Here is a 19,942-nt window from a genome sequence, read left to right as displayed (position 1 = left end):
ATAACTCTCGCTATAGCAAACTCTCAGAACAAATGAATAATTTGTGGTAGAAAATATGCCATAGAGCATACCCTTTATAACATCATTTATACCTACATATGAGCTTTCACTAGGCAGATTTTTTTTTGACGTTTATTAATTAAAGAAACCTCAACAATAACATGACAGTGAGGCCATATGTTATTTGAGAATATTTTAAAGGTGACTAGTTTTTTGATAATCCAAGATAACTCGGCTCAGTTTAAAATTTCATGAATTACCAATGCCTACTACACTACAATCCATAATCACATCTGTCACTTTCAAGACAGAATAGGGAGAGACTGCTTAATTTCAAATTTAAGATCAAAGAGTGTATATTATACTAGGGGGCTTTGCCCCCCCCCCCCCCCGACGCCTGTGCCCGACGCTTGGGTATCTACCCGGATACTGAACGAATGAGGATGAGCTGGCAATTTGGGATTTAGCCAACCAAATTGTATTCTTAATGGCTTAAACCAATATACAAAATGATGGTACAACATGACAAAATTTCATGCCGGCTGAGGCGTCACCCGGTTAAACAAGGCCCCCATTGTTTTCACCAGGGAGAACAGCGAAAAGTCAGTTACTGGAACAAATCTGAAAACACGCCTCAACTCAACATCACCAGAGTTAAAGACCGGTACTATCAACATAAGAAGCCTGAATGGCAAAGAAATGGAGCTAGCCGAGGAATTAGATAAGTACCAGATCGAAATAATAGGAGTGACTGAAACAAAAAAGACAAAAACTGGTGAGGTCTTTCTGAGCAATAAATACAAAATGTTATATTCAGGCAATGACAATCAAGGAAAAGAAGGAGTAGCCATAGTATTCAACACAAAATACGAGGCTAATCTTCTTGAATGGCAGATGAAACTTATTTGTGCTCATGGTCCAACAGAAGGTTCTACTAAGGTAGAAGAATTTTTTGATGCTTTAGAGAAAGCAACTGACACAATGAAAAAGGAAAAGTTTGTTCTTGTTGGGGATCTAAATAGCAGAGTAGGAAATGATTGTCAGACATACAAAAATATTTTGGGAAAATTTGGAGAAAAGAACAAAGCTAATAATAATGGTAAATACCTGTTGGATTTCTGCTCAGGACATGGACTGGTTATTACTAACACCATGTTCCAACATAAAAATGTGCACAAATTCACATGGAGAGAAGAGTCTAGGAATAAGAAAAGTCTCATTGACTATGTTATTGTTGATAACGATGTTTTCTCTCTGGTGCAGGACACCAGAGTGTACAGAGGATTTGAAATTGGAAGTGATCACTATTTAGTCTTGAGCAGGATAAAATTGAATTTCATATTGAAAAGAATAACATGTAAGAAAGTTTTAAAGCGAATAAAAGTTGAGCAGCTCTCAGATGTGAACTGTAGACTAACATATTCAAAGATTATTGAAGAAAAATGAAGGAGTTTGAGAACAGGAACCAAACCGTGGAGATTCAGTGGCAAGCCTTGAAGAAAACCCTGATTGATTCAGCCAGAGAGGCATGTGGTGAAGTTTTCTGCAAGGATAGAAAAATTAGAACTCCATGGTGGACACAGGAAGTTAAAGAATCAGTGAAGGAAAAGAAGAAAACATATCAAAAGTTCCTGGCAAATAAGACAGCTTGTGCTCTTAGAGAATACAGAGACAAATGTAAGAAAGTGAAACACTCTGTAAAACTAGCTAAACAAAAGTCATGGGAGGACTTTGGCAAGAACATAGAAAATAAATATCAAGAAGGTGGTAAGATATTCTAGAGATTGTTGAAGAATTTTAGAAATGGAGGAAAGAGTGCTGTAAACGGAGTTAGTGATGATGATGAAGGTGACAAGAAAATGGGAGAAAAAGATATCCTTCAAGTATGGAGTAATTACTTCGAGAAATTGCTAAATGAAACAAGCAGTGATAGCAAAGTGGTAAAAAACACTCAAGAGGCATACAGTCAGGAATACATATCCATACATGAAGTAGAAAAAGCTATCAAAGGCATCAAATGTGAAAAGCAGCAGGTGTAGATGACATTCAACAGAAATGCTGAAGTATGGTGGTATAAAAGTCTTACAGTGGCTGCACTGCATAGTTCAGGAAGCATGGACAGAGGGACGAATTCCCGATGAGTGGAGTAGAGCTCTAATAGTACCCATATATGAAAAGGGAAATAAAACTGAATGTGAGAATTACAAAGGTATTTCCCTACTGAATGTTCCTGGCAAGATCTAAGCAAGTATACTTGAGAAACCGTTGAGAATTGTGGAAGAAAAGCTTGGTGAAGAACAAGCTGGATTCAGGCCAAATAGAGGCTGTCAGGATCAGATCTTCACTTTACGACAAATAGTTGAGATAGCATGGGAATATAACAAAGATCTATATTTAAGTTTTGTCGATCTGGAAAAGGCATATGACAAGGTGCCAAGAGAGAAGCTATTCAATATGCTACAGTTATATGGTGTCAATGGGGCATTGTATCATGCGATACTTAGTCTTTATTTGAGTTGTAAGTCAGCAGTTAGAATTGAAGGAAGTAGAGGAAGATGGTTTAATGTTAAATCTGGTGTGAGACAAGGATGTACATTATCCCCTCTGTTATTTATTAATGTGGATCACATTATGAAGGAAAGTGGTATTAAACATGATATCAAAATTGCAGATGTTAATGTCAGTTCTTTGCTTTATGCAAAGAACTGATATTTTATAATTCTAAATAAATTGAATATATAATTCTAAATAGAATTATTTAGAATAAATTATAATTCTAAATAATTCTAAATGTTATAATTCTAAATAAATTCGCTACAAGTTTGCAAGATTACCTGACTAAATTGAATAACTGTCGTAATAGATATGTTATGAAGGTCAGCATTAAAAAGACAAACACAATGAAAATAGGTAGAATTGTTGAAAATGTCAACTGTGTTGTGAACGGGGAACCTGTGGAACAAGTAAAACATTTCAACTACTTAGGCACGATTTTTACTGAAGAGAGTAAATTAAATATGGAAATAGACAACAGAATCAACAAAGCTGGTATGGCAGGAAGTCAACTGAATAGATTTATATGGAATAAGAGAGAAATGAGTCAGAACACTAAATTAGTTGTACACAAGACAGCATTCAAACCAGTTTTAACTTATGGATCTGAGAGCTGGGTCAGAAGTAAAACACTTGACCAAAGACTAGAGACCACAGATATGAGAGTCCTGAGAAAGATTAGAGGTGTGAATAGATGGCATCAATGGCAATATCATATTAGAAACGAGGATATTAGGAAAGAACTTGACATTGTCAGCATCCAGGAATGCGTTTGCAGAGCTAATCTGAAGTGGTGTGGTCACTTAAACAGAATGGGTGAGGAAAGATTTGCAAATCAAGTGTTCTCTGCCAGGTTGGCAGGAAAATAACTCAGAGGAACACGAAGATATATATGGATTGATATGGTACAAAGTGCCGTAGACGATAGAAATATAAGTTCTGATAATGTTGGAGTCTTGACAAGTAACAGACTGATTTGGAGGAAAATTGTAGATAGGAAGTTAGTAATGATGTAAATTTTTCTTGTAGTACTATCATATCCTGTACACCCCTTGAGAATACATGTCAGGAATTTGATGATGATGAAGTTACTGTTGTGACATATGTAACAGGGAAGAATGTGGGAAATGTGGTGGATGAATCAAAGGTTCAGAATCTCAATGTAAATACAGCCATGGGATTAGATAGGGTATCAGCTCGGATTTTATGAGATTGTGCAAGAGAACTGGAAATGCCTCTGACTATGCTCTTTAATTGAAGTCTCAGTTCTGACAGAATTCAGAAGTAAAACACTTGACCAAAGACTAGAGACTGCAGATACCAAACAAGGTAGTGGAAAGAGAGCAAAATAATTCCTTTGCATGCAGGAGTTCTAAGACTGCAGTATCAAATTATAGACCAATCAGTATCTCAAGAGTAGTGGTAAAAGTATTGGAAAAGTTGGTCAAAAAGAGAATTCAGGAATGGGTGGATAAGAATATGATACTCTATGGGGGACAATAGAGTGAAAGCTGAGGTAGATAAAAGGAATGGCATGGCTACATGAAGATTCTGCTGGATTTTGGAAAGGTATTTGACAGAATATCACATGGAACTCTGTTAAAAGTTCCATGTGATATTGGGGATTCCATGTGGGGATCAAAAGGAAACTGGTGATATGGATAAAATGTGTGGCTGATGGTCATATACCAAAAAGAAAGTAATATATGGAGGAGCAGAATCTAGGAGAAGACAGGTGACTAGTGGTGTGTGTGGCATGGTTCTGTGCTTGGACCAGTGCTGTTTAATTTGTACATATATAAGAAATAATTTGAAGGGAGATATTCAGTGGTTTCTGATGATGGAAAATTGAATAAAGTAATTAATCAAGGTGATGTGAAAAGCATGCAGAATGATTTAAATAGACTGTCAGTGTGGAAAAAAGATGGTGCAAAGTTGGAAAGAGCTATGAGAAGCAGAGCAGATGTTGTGACCTTACTGGAGGATCTCAAAGGACTAATATGAGTGGGCAAGTAAGTGGAGCTGTCAGTTTAACATTGCAAAGTGCAAGGTCTTGAATGGTAGGCAAGTTTGGGAAACAGAGTATACAATTAAAGGAGAAATTCTGAAGAAGAAATGAGAGATCAGGGGGTGATGGTGGACAGTAATGACTTGAAGTTTAGGGGTCACACTGCTAAATTGTAAGGTCTATTACAATAGATTATGGCAATGATGAGAAGGATCTTTAAATGCATAAGCCCTTGTTCAGGCCACTTACTGTGTGCAGATTTGGTCACCTAATTTTCAAGGAGATGATGATGATATATTACAGATGGTCCAAACAAAGTTAGTTTTAGGTCTATGGAATGGGGCATATGATGATAGTGTGGGGGAATGCAATTTGTAGTGCTCTGTGAATAGAAGAAGGAGAGAGTATTTTGTGAAGGGTTGTTACTAGATTAATGTGGAGAAGTTTTATAGAGTAGAGCAGAGTAGAGAGAGAGAGACTGGTGTAGAACAAGAGGTCATTCCTGGAAGCTGTATAAAGGAGTGTGTGAACGAGAGTGATGAGGCAAGTTCTTTTTGCATGGATAGTTTTAGTGAGTAGAATGCACTGCCTGAGGATGCAGAAAATGTGAATGGGGTTACAGCATGGTTGAGTTATTTTTTATTTTTTTTTTGTGAAAATGTGGATCTTGATTTGACTTCATGCAGGTCTGAAGTTATTAATAACAATACAATTTTGTTTGGCCAAAAAGTTTATTAAGTAATTCAATGTATTCATATCATTTATTCAATGTATAATATCATTTTTGACTTACCAGTGCCTAGCTGTGGTATCTGTTGGAAGGCTACTAAGGTAATGATCCTCTGGATGTCTCCACTAACTGGCTGTAACTAGACATGCAATTAAATTAATTGAAAGAATTAATATATTTTGTTGCTTCAGAAAAGACATAACTGCACACAAATTACAAAAACTGAATTTATGTGCACAAGATATCTATATAAAACTTGGAATAATTAGAAAGATTACTTAAATTAAGGGGATATTAAATCCCCTTACTTCCTACCATACCAGCTTTGCAAATTCTGTTTTCTATTTATATTATATTCTAGAGCACAGTACTTGGTCCTCTACTGTTTAATTTGTATGTCAATGACATATATGAAATTAAGTGACAGGAAATATTTCAATATATATCTGCTAATGATGAAAAACTGGGAAGAGAAATAGCACACAAAGGTGATGTAGAGAACCTGCAGAATGACTTAAATAGACTACAGTATGAGCAAAGGTAAATGGCTGCCAGTTTGATGTGGCAAAGTGTGAGGTGATGCACTGTGGGAAGAAATCACAAGCTGTATTCTATTATTATTGTATTATTATTATCATGAGACCCCATGAAGTCAAAAACTCATCAAGGAGGTCCCTTTGTCAAACACAGCTCATCATACCATCTCTGCAGACAGACACCACACTCTAAGGCAATGCAGTCCAATCATTCACAACTCTCCATGCAAAAAACCTGCTTCTCACTCCCTTGCTCAAACCCTTCTTACACAGCTTCCAGGGATGACCTCTTGTTCTCCCCTTTCCATCATTTTATGAAAAACCTCTTCAATGTTATTCTACAACAACCTCTTACCAACTTGTATGTCTCTATCATATCATCCCTCTTCTTCCCATACATTAGACTCTGCCAACTGCATCATCTCAACCTTTCTTTATATTCAACATTCCAGACCAAAAATATTTTAATTAATCACCTCTGGACCCTCTCCAACATCTCAGCCCTTTCAAAACCAGGTGGCCAAATTTGTGCACAGGCATATGTAGCCTAATCAGAGCCTTATACAATAGAACCAAAACCTCCTTACTTCTACAAGTCAGTGTCCTCTGTATCATTGCCAGAATTCATTGCGTTGTCCTCACAATTTTGGCAATCAGCTTTAAAAAAAAAAGTGAAGAGACTGTCAAACAAGTGCTGCCATCTCATGATGCCTAACCCTAACAGGATATGTTATTGTCTGCAATAGCATGGATTCTACGGTTGAGTTTCTTGAGTTTCTGGGAGGAAAAATCAAGTTTCTAAACCCACTTGCCCCTGCCAGAGTTTGACTAACTCAGGAACTGGTTGAAGAAAGCACCGTGTAATCCATCTCTCACATCCCATGCTACTGTCACCTTACTGTAATAAATAAGTAGATTACTAAAACATCACCTCCCTTTAACAAACCCATGCTGTCCATCAAAGATAATACCAGTGTTGTCAACTCAATTTTGGACCCTTTCTTAGTAGTTATCTTGGTTATGGATAAATTTTCAGATGCTAACACCATATCTAACAATCTTGAACCCTGGGTGCCTTCTATTATATGCTGTTTTAGGTAATTACTTTTTAGTAGGTGTATAAATTGCCAGTCTAGTTGGTTGAATGGTTAGCATATCTGCTTTCCAACCTCCAGGATGCAGGTTCAAATCCCCCCAATGGGCATGAATGCCTGTGATTGTCTTTAGGTAGGAGATGAACTCATTAACAGATTGCCCTGTTACAAGAGGCTAGAAATAATGTGAAAAAGTTCATATTTGGTCTCTAGGGCAAGGTTTTCCATATGATGCAAAAAATAAATTTAAAAAATACAAAAAATATTAATATGATTAACGGCTATTTTAGCCTGTTTTTGTTTAGGAGTGTCCCTTATATTTAATACGTAAAATTAATACAAAAAATATGTAAAATTAATAAAAATCATAAAAAAAATTGGTTAAATTACAGTACTAATGTACTATAGGTTTATGACCTTTCATGGGTGAGAATCACATAAATAAATTACATTTCCTACTTCACATTCCCCTATATCCTTCCAGTCTATGTTCCAATAGTTGAAGTTCTCCATCATGATTACTTACCCTATGCTCACTGAGCTAATTTGCTGATGTATGTTACCCACATTTCCTTTTGAAACCCTATGGCTATAATAGTAACCAAGAATATATTTATAATGCTGGTTTATATTTCATACCAGATAGCCTAAAATGCACTGCCATCCTTAACCTTATCTTCATGCAGATCCTCTACCCTGCAATTTTTTGCATCCTAGCTAGAGAAGCAGCCAATGATATAATTTGTAGGCTGCTACTGTAGCCAGAGTAACTCAAATGCTTCAAATGCATTTATCCACTTTTCTGATGAACTTTTATTCGCCCCGGGCAGCACTTTGAACCTTTTTGAACTTTTGCAGTTAATTCTAAAATCAAGTCTCGAGAACTCAGTCCAAAATATTGTAATACTACTGCGATTTTTCTTAGTTGTGAGAGGAGTTTTTCTAAATAGAAATGATTAAGAATTACCTACATTACTATGAAATAGACTTCACCGATATCATTGACAATTTTGCTAACAGAAAGCAAGAAAAACAGCATTTTAGAATGTTGAAATTAAAGTTTTACTTCAAAAATAAACATAGCTTTCTAATCTATTTCCCTATACGTCGCTTTGACTTTTTGTGGTATTTTTGGTGTGTATTGAGAGGGGAGGCAAACTCAGGGACAGGCTTGGGCAGCAAAAGCTCTAGCTACATCACTGCCTTACATTCTGGTAACAATCAATTCCTCCATGAGCCATCATTAATGTCCATAATTTTTGACCAAGCTAACCAATACCAAAAACTTTTCATCTATGTTCATGATGCTTCTGACATTACTATACATACACTACAATATCTCCTTGGCCCAAAACTACCTTTGCATCTTTTCATGTGTGTGTCCCATTCAGTTTTGAGATCTGAGAAACTGCATTTAGCATTCTTTGATCTGTCTCGTTCTTGCACTTATTCATTCATCTCATGGATACTTACCTTAGTTTTGCTGATTGTGCACTTTCATTTTTTCACTGAACAAAACTTTCTCCAAGACTTAACTCAAAATCCATTCAAGTGCAATCCATCAAGCTTACATAAGTCGTCTCTGAATTCACTTCAAACATCTATACATTGTACACTGTTCCTTCTACACAGCATATCCATTGACTCATTTGCAATCTTAACAATTCTTCTCAATTAATTCCTGTTATATCTTGACAACAAATTTGTAAAGTTTACTCTCTTACTCAGTTTTTTTTTGCTTCTTTCATATGTTCTTGTATTCCATACTTTCATCTTTAAAATCATTCAATCTGACCAAAATTATTTTCATATTATCCCTTTGCATTTAAGAGCATCACTAATGTCAGAAATCTTCCCACTTGGAAAGTATAATTTCATCACATTCAATAAGCACAATCATGGAATTCAATACTCCTTATCTTCTTTATTATTCCCTCTCACTTCTCCTTTCTTACTTTTCTGTACTGTTTTTCATATGCTTTTTAAGTTGAAATGTAAGCAATTTTATTATTGAAATAGGCATAACAACATATTAAACACCATATTACTTAACAGCCTGTTTTTTTGTTTGTTTTTGTTTTAATTTTCATGTTCTTGAAGAGAATACTCATATTTATTCCACATAATCTTTGTATAATGTTCATATTTGTGTACTTTGTGATTTATATAATTGGATCAGGATAATAAAGATAAGATATTATTATTTTATGAAATTATTTATTATAATTTAATTTAATAAAATAAAATAAAATAATTTAATTATTTTAATTATAAATTTATAGGATGAAATGATGTATTACCTGTCCATTATAAGAACCCCAACCAATGTCTTTAAAGCTTAGGCCTGATGCACTGAACTTAGGAATTAAAAAAGCCTTTGTAGTATATCTTGTATCTATGACATCAAAGATTCAGATATTTATATAACTTTCACAACACAGAATCAAAAACACAGAATAAACAACGAAACCTAAAAATTACTGGCATATAAGGGTGCTGCTATTGCATGAAAATGGATGCAATGAGTGACACGTGCTGTTAAAAAAAAAAAAAAATAAGTATTAGTAGTAAGGAAAAATATTATTGAATTTATTTCATGACAACACTGGTATTCAAATTTGTGCTATTCAAATTGATTTTCCTGGTGGTGTACTACCTTATCCCAGTCCTGAAGATACTTTCAGGTGCAAACTTTGTTTGCTCACACTTGGATAATAGATTAAACTAAATTTATTATAGTCTAACCAAGTGAAAAATAAACTTTCAACATCTTTCTCTAAATCCAGAGTAATTTAATAAAAAGGTGGCACACCGTTTAGCAACTCCTATAGGTGGAGATGACCTTGCTAATGCTTCTGCCTGTTATCTCCACTTGGGCCTGGCTCCCACTGAAGAGACCTTAATAAAGGTTGAAACTAGTCTGGGTAGTGTCCCTTCCTTTAATGCATAACGTTATACATATCTGCAAGGAGATGTGTTTTGCATTATAGGAGATACTGAGATAGGAGTGATGTTAGCTTGATCCACCTTTGCAACGAGTTGCCTGGTGCTGTACTATCTTACCCCAGTCCCTAAGATACTTTCAGGCATAAACTTTGTTTGCTCACACTTGGATAAAGGATTAAACTAAATTTATTACAAATTGATGATATTTGTTTAGTATTTAGTTAGAATTTTACAATCTCAGTATTGTCTCCACGTGTAGTGATGATCAACATGGTGGCTGCCAGATTGAGTAACAGCCCTAGCCCTCCCTCATTTGAAGACTAAATTATTCATAACCTAAGGGAAGATTTTGTAGCTTGCTATGCATGCAGTATGTACATGTCCCATTTTTTAAGAATGTGACAGGTGCAAGACGGGAATGTGTGTGTGTGTGTGTGTGTGTGCATGAAATGCAGGTAGCAGGTGGTGCTGGGAGAAATGAGTGTCTCGATCTCAGGATTTAGCTGCAGCAGAGATAATGTTTCAGAAATGGACGATCTTCAGTTTGTGGATGCCAGTAGTATACTGAAAGATGTAGAGAATGTTCAAGACCGACATACACATTTAGCCTTCAACAGTTTAGTACACAGAGATGGTTTGTTTAATGGCTGATTGTGTGAATGGCAATTGAAAGCAGAATATGAGGAAAGAGAAATAGAGCTGGTGAGAAAAGGGATGGAAGGAATTGAGGCCTGAGTTAAGGAAGGTGAATGAAGATCTTGGGAGGATAGCGAGATTGGCTAGCGTGAGAGGAATAAGAGTAAATATAAGAAAACAGCATCATACAGAAAGAGAGGAAAGCTAGAGAGTGAGAAAGATAGTAAAAAAGGAAATTGAAGAAAGATGAGAGAGTGAAAAAGCAAGGGATGGAGAGGGAGGAGGGAGAGCGGGAGAGAAAGAGAGAGAGAGACTGCAAGCCATAAGAGTGAGGGATGCCAATGAGAGAAGGATGATTGAATCTGTTCAGAGTGTGCAGATTAGAGTGCCAGAGGAGAGCTTGCCTGGTGGAATGATAGAGAGTGTGGCAATGGCAGTGAAGAGGGATGAAAGTGTAGAGGAAAGAACAGTTGTGATTGTGGATAGAGATTTAAAATTGTATATAAAGATAGAGATATATTGCAAATGTTGTCAAGACATCTCAGAAAATTGCAGCCATGTTGAGGAGAACACTGACCACAAGAGATAAAAGTGTGCCAGTCCCATTGTATAAAGCTTTGATCAGACTATATCTGGATTTCTGCACTCAGAACTGGGCACAGGGATTTGAAAGGGATGAAGTAACCTTGGAGAAAGTGCAGAGACAGATAACAAAAACAATGTCAGGACTGTACAATGTTGATTATGAAAATAGACTGAGGGCATCATGCAGACTGCAGAATTTGGTGGAGAGAAGGTAAAAAGGAGGCGGGGGAGGTATGATCAAGACATTTAGGCTGTTGAAAGGTTATTATCGTATTAACACTAAGGAAATTTTTCATATGGTAGAACGAAGGAAAGAAACAAGGACAAGAGGCCATTCCTGGAAGTTGCAAAAGGAGGTGGTGGTTAAAACGGATAGCAGTAAGATTTTTGCAATAGAATGGTAAGAGCATGTAATTCTTGATATAGAATGATAAGAGCATGGAATGCATTGCCTAAGAGGGTAGTGAACAAGGAGACTAAATAATTTTAAGAAGTGGTATGATAAACTTTGTATTCACTAGTGTTGACCTCCCACAATGAGTCTTGTGACTCCATTGGGGGTCAGGAAAATAATAATAATAATAAAGTGTATAGTATGGCCTTGGGTGGGTGGTTGAGGAGAAAGATGAAATTAATATTAGAGTCAAATATCTATAGAGATTAAGCATTTACCATGAATATTTCCATTTTCTATTTCATTTTACATTTCCATACTTCTAAAATATTTCCATTTACCATGGAAATTTCACAAAAAAACAGTCTGTGTGAAAGTGGGTGGAATGAGTTGGTAAGAGATGGGGCCCTACCCAAAATGTGTGCAACTAGGATTTCTTTTTCTCTCAGGGTGTTACTTCACCTCTAAACAGTTGTTAGCTTTAATCACAAATCTGCTTGACTATTGAATACGTGATTAAAGCTAACAACTGTTTAGAGGTGAAGTAACACCCTAAGAGAAAAAGAAGTCTAGTTTTTTTGGAAGTTGAGAAGAGAATGGTTACAATGCGTTTATGCCAGAAGAGACTTGATGTCAGGGTAATTCCAAGAAGAGAAGAAATCACATCTTGCTTAGAGATATGAGTGTTGTAAAGGTTAATACTGGAAGAAAAATGTTTACTTTTTTGAGGAAAATAAGGCAGAATTGAGTTTTGCTAGCACTGAAATTGATGAGGGTATCTGAACTCCTATTGAAGGATGGCTTGAATTGCAGGCAGTGGAGATTGATGCTCTGTAAGTTGAGGTGATTTGTGCAGTGCAAGATTTGTCAAATGAAATGGAGAATGCAATGTACTGTCATCTGTGAAACCATGTGCTGGGTGGGTGGTCAAGTGAAGTAAGTTATTGATATACAGAGGGAAGAGGATTGATGAGAGAACACAACCTTGTGGAACTCAGTGTTAGTTGCATAGTGGGAGGATAAGGAACCATGCACATCACATACAGTGATGTGGATGATTCCTTATAACCAAACCTAGTTCAGCACAAAATCAAAAGTCAAAAACTTTAATCAAAAGCTTTGGAGATATCAAGTGCAAGCAACTACTTGAGATTCACCAATGAAGAATCTCTCCATTACTTTAGTGAGGACTCGGGTGAAAGAGAGATTGGTGATAGTTTGATTGTAAAGATTTGTAATTCTTCTTGGGAATGGGTTGAACATAGGTCAATTTCCAGGGTATGTAGTAGATACCAGTGGAGTAAGAGATCAAAAACAGGTGACACAGGACATGAGTTAGTTCTGGTGCACAAATACCTTCAGGACAATTAAAGGAATGCCATCAGGATCAGGAGACTTTTTAGTGTCTAATTTGGACAATATTCTTCTCTCTCTCTTTCTGGGCAAAAGAACAGAGGAGGAAGCTATTGTGCATCTGGAATGGTTGAGGGATATTTACCATGATCAGTTATGCATGCACTGAAGAAAAAATGTGATGCCAGGAGATTGCTTTTTTTTCTTTAGGTGATGATGCAAAAGAGCCATCTATGTATGTTGGGGATAGGAGTGTGTGTTGGACAAAAATTATGTTCAATTGCTTTGGTGAGAGACCAAAAGGTTTGGCTGCCATTTGGACAAGATGCAAGTCTTCTTCTCTTTGTTCTTTCAAAGCCTGTTTTGGAAGCATTGATAATTTTCTTGCAGCTTTCTTTTCTTGTTTTGGGCTTGGGTGTATGCACTAAAGGAAGAGGGAGTTTTTGATGAAAGCCATGAAAGCCAGTTGTGGTATGCTCAATTTTTTGCTTATACAGCCCACACCTTTTGGAAAACCAAGGTTTAGGTAGGGGATGACAGTTCAGAGTGGCACGAACAATGTTTCCATGCCAGTAAGATTACTTCAGTGATATGTCTGTGCATAAATTTGGCTTGGAAGACCAAAAACAATAATTCAATCATAGGAAAGAGACATAAACATCATGAAAGCCATCCCATTTGGTACCTGTTATAATGCCAGACTACAAGTGTTTGGGGGTATAGCAGTGTGAGCGTTGTTCCATGGGAGAGGAATAAGCACTAATATTGTGTCTTGTATATCTCTGATATTGATATATCGAAGCAATTTATTTAACTTTATCCTTTCCTACTTCAGCCGCTATATCAAATTCTATTGCATGTACCTCTTTGTTAAGTAGGTTGTGCCATTGTTATGTGATCTTCATTAATATTAATCTTAACCTTATGTCTCGCTTCTCTTATCCCTTTTCTTACGTAATTTAACCTTTAAGGGCCACCAGAAATTACCCGTTCCCTGAATTCTATGAGTTATCCTGGTCACTCAGGCAAATTTATTTTTTATCTGTGCCAGCCTTGGCCTTAAGGTTAGAGATAAACTCAGCCTTTAGGGTAATCATAGAATATCAGGTGCCACTAATAATGTTAATTAAATTCTTAGAAACCTTGGATTCTCTGGATTATTTTATTTTTATTTGCAGTCGTGCCCTACTACTTTCAATTGAGGTATTACCGCACACACACACACACGATCACAGGTTCGAAGTTTTATGAAGGGTCAGTCATCATGATCAGAAGCACATGTAAGTAAGGAATCAAAACATTTATTAAACTCATTATATAATGCCATACAAGTTAAAGTGGTTATCAAATCTAATTTTAAATTTCTACCATTCATTCACTCTCTCACTCTTAAAAACAATTATGCATTGACTTCAAAATGTTAGCAAATTCAATAACTCAACATATAATACATTCATAATTACAGCTCAATTGGACATTAAGGTAATTTAGCACATTTTATAATCTCTCTCAGATTAATTACGACAGAATCTCTATCAAACTGAAAGTTCTTAAAGTTCATTTCAAAAGCATAATCATTTACATAAATCATAGTTCTTCACTCTTTCTTCCATTACAAATTTTAGGTTGCATTCTCTTAACTGTTAGTCAATTCTCAAAAGGGGCTAGAACAAGTGAGAGTACTTATCTATTCTTTATCGGTTTTCTTCCATCCTTCCTTCTTTGTTTCGATTCTGGTTGTCTCGATCTTATCGCCACGTGGGTTACACATGCTCGCCTGAGCTGGGAGCTATCTCTCTGCTAAGGTTTTACGTTGATGACCTTTTCATCGCGGCCTACGGTTAATCTTGCCGAAATCTGCTACAGTGTCATGCCGGATCCTTTCGTAAGTCAGGAGACTTACGAAACCCGTTTTTTCTTGTTCCTGCATTTCTCTTCGTAGCACGGAAGTAAGTCACCCTGTTTTTTCTTGTTCCTGCATTTCTCTTCGTAGCACACGAAGAGAAATGCAGAAACAAGAAAAAACGGCGTGATTTACTTCCGTGTCGCCGGTTTTATTCGCTCTCCTAGAGCGTCACCATTCCGAGTTTGAATTTCTCTTATCGTATCACCCATTGGTCTCCGGCTGGGTGGCTTCACCAATCAACATACGGGACGTCTTGTTTCCGGGAACGTATGCGTCATGATGCCTTCTTAGATGTGATGCCCACAGGTGCATACGCTGCTTTTACAGTATTACGGTGATCTTTGCCCTATGTTGCTGAATAATACGCATTCTTTCATTTATAATATTTCACTAATGATTTCTCTCATATCTGCCCCTTTTGCTGACTTACATTCATGCTAGACATATAGATATATTAATTTAAATTCACAAAATTCACAGTTTATCATACAAGATGTTGTTACAAAAAACAAACATATTTACACTGCGCTAAAAGATAAGTATGCACATATATTTTTTTTGTTAATTGTTAGATTCTGGAATGGTGACGTCATGTAAAATTTGAAGTTGCCTATTTCAGATCTAACATATGGTATGGTATGTCAAAGTGTAATTGGAAAATCTGAAATGAGTAGTGCTTTTGGGGGGGGGGAGATTTGCATTTCTGCTAAAAGTAGGTGGGTTTTGCAGGAAATGGTAATGAACACTATTGAGATTGGTAGCATTGAGGCTATATGTTAGTAAAGTGAATTTCGAAGGCTCGAGGCATATATTTGACCACATGGATATTCGTGAATGGATGGTAAATGGAGACATATAGATGTTTCTGCATGTCTTTAGGCAGTAAATGATTTCATCAGTATTAGACTACTGTCGTACTTACTGGAAACCTGAAGCAGTTCAAAAATGTTTCATGTTGGTCCTTACTGTTTTCTTGTTTTACTTTGTTACTTTCCTCATGTGACTTTGTTGTTATACACTAATGCTTATATCTTTTCAATTAATGTCTTGGACCATTATGTGTTGCTGAAGTATATTTGCATGGCTCCATTAACCTTGAAATGTCAGTAATCTTTTTTGGTGGGACATGCTTTCTTGTATGATTACCCATGTAGAGTATCCATAACTAGAGAATAACACTTATGCTACAGTAAAATAAATTTTAACTTTTATTATGTAAATATTTAATATTATGTATCATAAGACATCATCAGTACAATTATTAAACAACAATAGGAATTGAATTAGAAAACAATAAAGCACATGTGGAATCCCTCTAGGTATACAGCCATGCACTAATGGATTAAAACTATTAAGCTGAAATTAAAATTAATTAAATTAAATTAAAATATATAAGAGATAAATTTATTTAATCCAACTGAGTATAACAATTTCCCAAACTTTTGGAATAGTGAGGCAGTCATTATGATTGAGATTAAGTCAATGAAGTAGGGGTTCACTTTCTTTATATAAACATTTATGTTTTTATATGGATCTATGTAACAGCTTTATTTTATTGTGGCATATGTGTTATTCTCTAGTTGTGGTGGGACATGCTGCTCCATTGCTTCTATTATTGTTCTAATTATATATATATATATAATGCCAGCCTGGTTGGCCGAGTGGTTAGTGTATCCACTCTCCAGCCAAGAGGTTGCGGGTTCGAATCGCACATAGGCATGGATGTTTGTGATTGTCTACTCTCCCAATATGGACTGGGTCACCATGGGAGTAGTAGACCCAAAACCTCTCGCAATTGGAGAGGCCATCACCCTGCAGTGGGTAGAAATATAGGGTGGTCATTCTTTTTTTTTTTCATATATATAATATTCATCCAAGCTTCGTTTGCTTCCCCAGCCTTAAGTAAAAGGCGGATTATATTTCACTAATTTGAGCCCTACCCAAGGGCCTATGAAATGTGGAAATACCTTCTGAATGTTGCACAGAACAAAGCGGTCTTTTGCAACCGCTCAGTTTTTACTCCATCTAATTCGAGTGCTTCTAGATGATTTTTCAGTGTTTGGGGGGATGGCACCTATCATTATGGGAACACCTTTCATTTTCTTTTGCCAAATTCGCTCAACTTTGATTTGCAACTCCCAATACTTTGTAATTTTTTCGGTTTCTTTTTCAGCAATTTGGTTATCTCCTGGTACGGACATTTCGATAAACTGAACACTCTTGTTTTCACCTTTTTCGACCACTGTTATATCAGGTATATTACATTCCAAGCTTGTCAGGCTGGATTTTGAAATCACAGAGTATTTTAGTTTTTTCATGCTCAATCATCTTTTGGTCAATAAGGAAATACCATGAGTAGACATAATAATTAAAATTATAATAACAGAATAACTCACGTAAAAATATTATTTATTAGTAGACTTTTTGCCCGAGTATCACAGGCATCTTCAGTACATGTATAAAGCTAATTAAACAATAACTGACAATTCCAAAAGGCACCACCTAAGTAGCTAAAGTAAGATAACTAAAAAAAGGGTCAATAAATTTCCTAACTTATTAAAAAAAAAATTATATATATATATATATATACACACACACACAATTAAAAAAGTTACAAAAGATTAGTTGATTTATAAAGTACTATCTCCCACAACGGGGATAGACGTAAACCATCTGATATGTTTAAGTTAGGAGAGTGGAGTAAAGTTTCACATGTTTCTTTATAAACTGTTCCATAAGGAACCGACTTTTGTGAAGGACTCTCGTCTTGTTCCAATGAACTCTGTGTCTACAAATGATGTATGTATTACATTATGTATTACAAAATAAAGTATTAAATAATGTATTACAAAATCAAAATTTCCTTCAGACATTGTAAAAATATTTGATTTTGAAATACATTCTGGTTATTTTTTCCTTTAAAAACAAGTTATATCAACAAATCAAAGGAACAGCAATGCACAATTCTCTTTCACCTGCTATCGCCAACTTCTTAATGGAGCACTTTGAACAACGTATTTTTGACATTTCTCTTAGATCTATTCATTTGTTCAGACATGTAGATGACATTTTTGCTATCTGGAATGGGTCTTCTGATAAACTACAACAGTTTCTATCTAAATTAAATGTACTTCATCCAAGGATCCAGCTCACCCTTGAAGTAGAATTAAATAAGCAGTTAGCTTTTTAGATCTTTTAATTCTTTGCCAACCAAATGGTAACCTACATTTTTCAGTCTATAGGAAGAAGACTCATACAGGCCATTATATCTATGCTGAATCTCATCACCATTCCAGTCAAAAGGCAGGAACTATTAAAACATTGGTTCATCAGTCCCACTCCTTTTGTTCTTCAGACAATCTATTATAGAAAGAATTGCAATATATTATTTCCTCCTTTTTATCTAATGGACATAAGAATTCCTTCATCAAAAGAGCTATGAGTAGTTTTGTTGTCTTCCTCTTCAAATACAGAAGAAATAACATGTATTCCTATCTCTTATGTGCAAGGCATTAGTGAACGGATAGCAAAAGTTTTAAAACCACTAAATATTTTTGTTGCCTTTCGATCATTCAGAAAAATCTTCACCTTTCTCACTTCTCTAAAGGACAAGCTTCCACATCTCAGTTATCCAGGTGTCTACAGATTCCTTGCTCTTGTGGATTATCTTATTTTGGACAAACAGGAAGATCTGCCTCTATTCATCTTGAAGAACGTCAGTCTTATATTCAATATCTTGAACCTGAACAGTCTGGACTTGCAGAACATGCCATCAATACTCGACATAGAGTTCACTGGAACAAGACAAGAGTCCTTCACAAAAGTCGGTACCTTATGGAACAGCATTATAAAGAAACATGTGAAACTTTACTCCACTCTCCTAACTTAAACGGATCTGATGGTTTACATCTATCCCCTTTGTGGGAGATAATACTTTATAAATCAGCTAATCTTTCCTAACTTTTTTAATTGTATGTATATATATATATATATATATATATATATATATATATAATTTTTTTTGTTTGTTAATAAGTTAGGAAATTTATTGACCTTTTTTAGTTATCTTACTTTAGCTACTTAGGTGGCGCCTTTTGGAATTGTCAGTTATTGTTTAATTAGCTTTATGCATGTACTGAAGATGCCTGTGATACTCGGGCAAAAAGTCTACTAATAAATAATATTTTTACTTGAGTTATTCCGTTATTATAATTTTAATTATTATGTCTACTCACAGTATTTTCTTATTGACCAAAAGGTGATTGAGGATGAAAAAACTAAAATACTCTGTGATTTCAAAATCCAGACTGACAAGCTTGGAATGTAAACTGAAAAAGAAACTGAATTGAAGGCTTTAAAGATAGATAGATAGACAGATAGATAGGCTAATTGACACACAGATACAAAACACAAGACTGAGTATAAAAAGTTGCCCATGATAAGCTAACTCAGAATAGCAGGTGGGTTAGTCTTGTTTATTACCAGATTTCCAACTTTATCAAATACAGATTTCAATTATTATTTATTTTAATACAGCACTCCTCAACCAGTCTGATAACTCCTAAGTTAAGTAACTGCTTTCACTGATGAAATCCAATAGTAGTGGATTTTTTTTCCCACCAGATATCAGACTAGTAGCTTGGTGAAAAAGACGATGAGAACCTTGATGAGAACCTGATGATAACTAACTTTGATTTAGGAGTAAATGATGAGTGGTAACCTTTGGTTTCATTAAAATCACATTGTTTCTAAAATGGCGTACTTTTCATTAAATCTACTAACTCTATCTCAACTAGTTCATTTGGTTTTGTTTTCCATTAATGAAACACACACACAGGGCTGGAATAATTACATTATGCAAACACATATAGAGCCTTATTATAGACCTGATATAAAAATAACTAATGAAGAGGTCCTAAAAAGAGTAGAAGAAGAAAGAAGTCTATTAAAAAGGATAAAAAGAAGAAAGGGAAACTGGATCGGACATATTCTGAGAGGAAATGGAATCATCAGAGATGCCATCGAAGGAAAAATAGACGGAAAAAGACCCAGAGGAAGAGTAAGGAAAACAATGCTAAATGGAGACAGGTACACAACCTTGAAAGAGAAGAGAGTGGAAGGAAAGTTTTTGCTACTAAGAGAAGAACCTGTTCAATTGTAGAATACTTAAGAAAAAAATAAAAATCACATTTGGGTGATGT

The 19,942-nt window shown here is 35.6% G+C and overlaps 1 protein-coding gene across 6 annotated transcripts in view; it reads right to left on the bottom strand.

Moving 5' to 3' along the window:
• LOC150102186 (nephrocystin-1-like) overlaps positions 1–19,942 on the bottom strand; it is a 215,636-nt gene that overhangs the window by 129,656 nt on the left and 66,038 nt on the right. For 5 of the 6 annotated variants that reach the window (XM_090399188.1, XM_090399193.1, XM_090399189.1 and 2 more), the window contains 2 exons: positions 9,222–9,316; positions 5,355–5,430 (listed from right to left, as the gene is read on the bottom strand). In XM_090399188.1, coding sequence (XP_090255314.1) covers positions 5,355–5,430; positions 9,222–9,316 — 171 coding nt within the window. The remainder of the gene's footprint in view (positions 1–5,354; positions 5,431–9,221; positions 9,317–19,942) is intronic. The other variant, XM_090399192.1, reaches the window with a different exon arrangement.

Source organism: Typopeltis vanoorti, chromosome 10 (assembly GCF_054136105.1).
Source record: "Typopeltis vanoorti isolate ZY-2024b chromosome 10, IOZ_Tvanoo_1.0, whole genome shotgun sequence".
Classification (NCBI taxonomy): Eukaryota; Metazoa; Arthropoda; class Arachnida; order Uropygi; family Thelyphonidae; genus Typopeltis; species Typopeltis vanoorti.
This window is presented reverse-complemented; position numbering and strand designations above follow the sequence as displayed.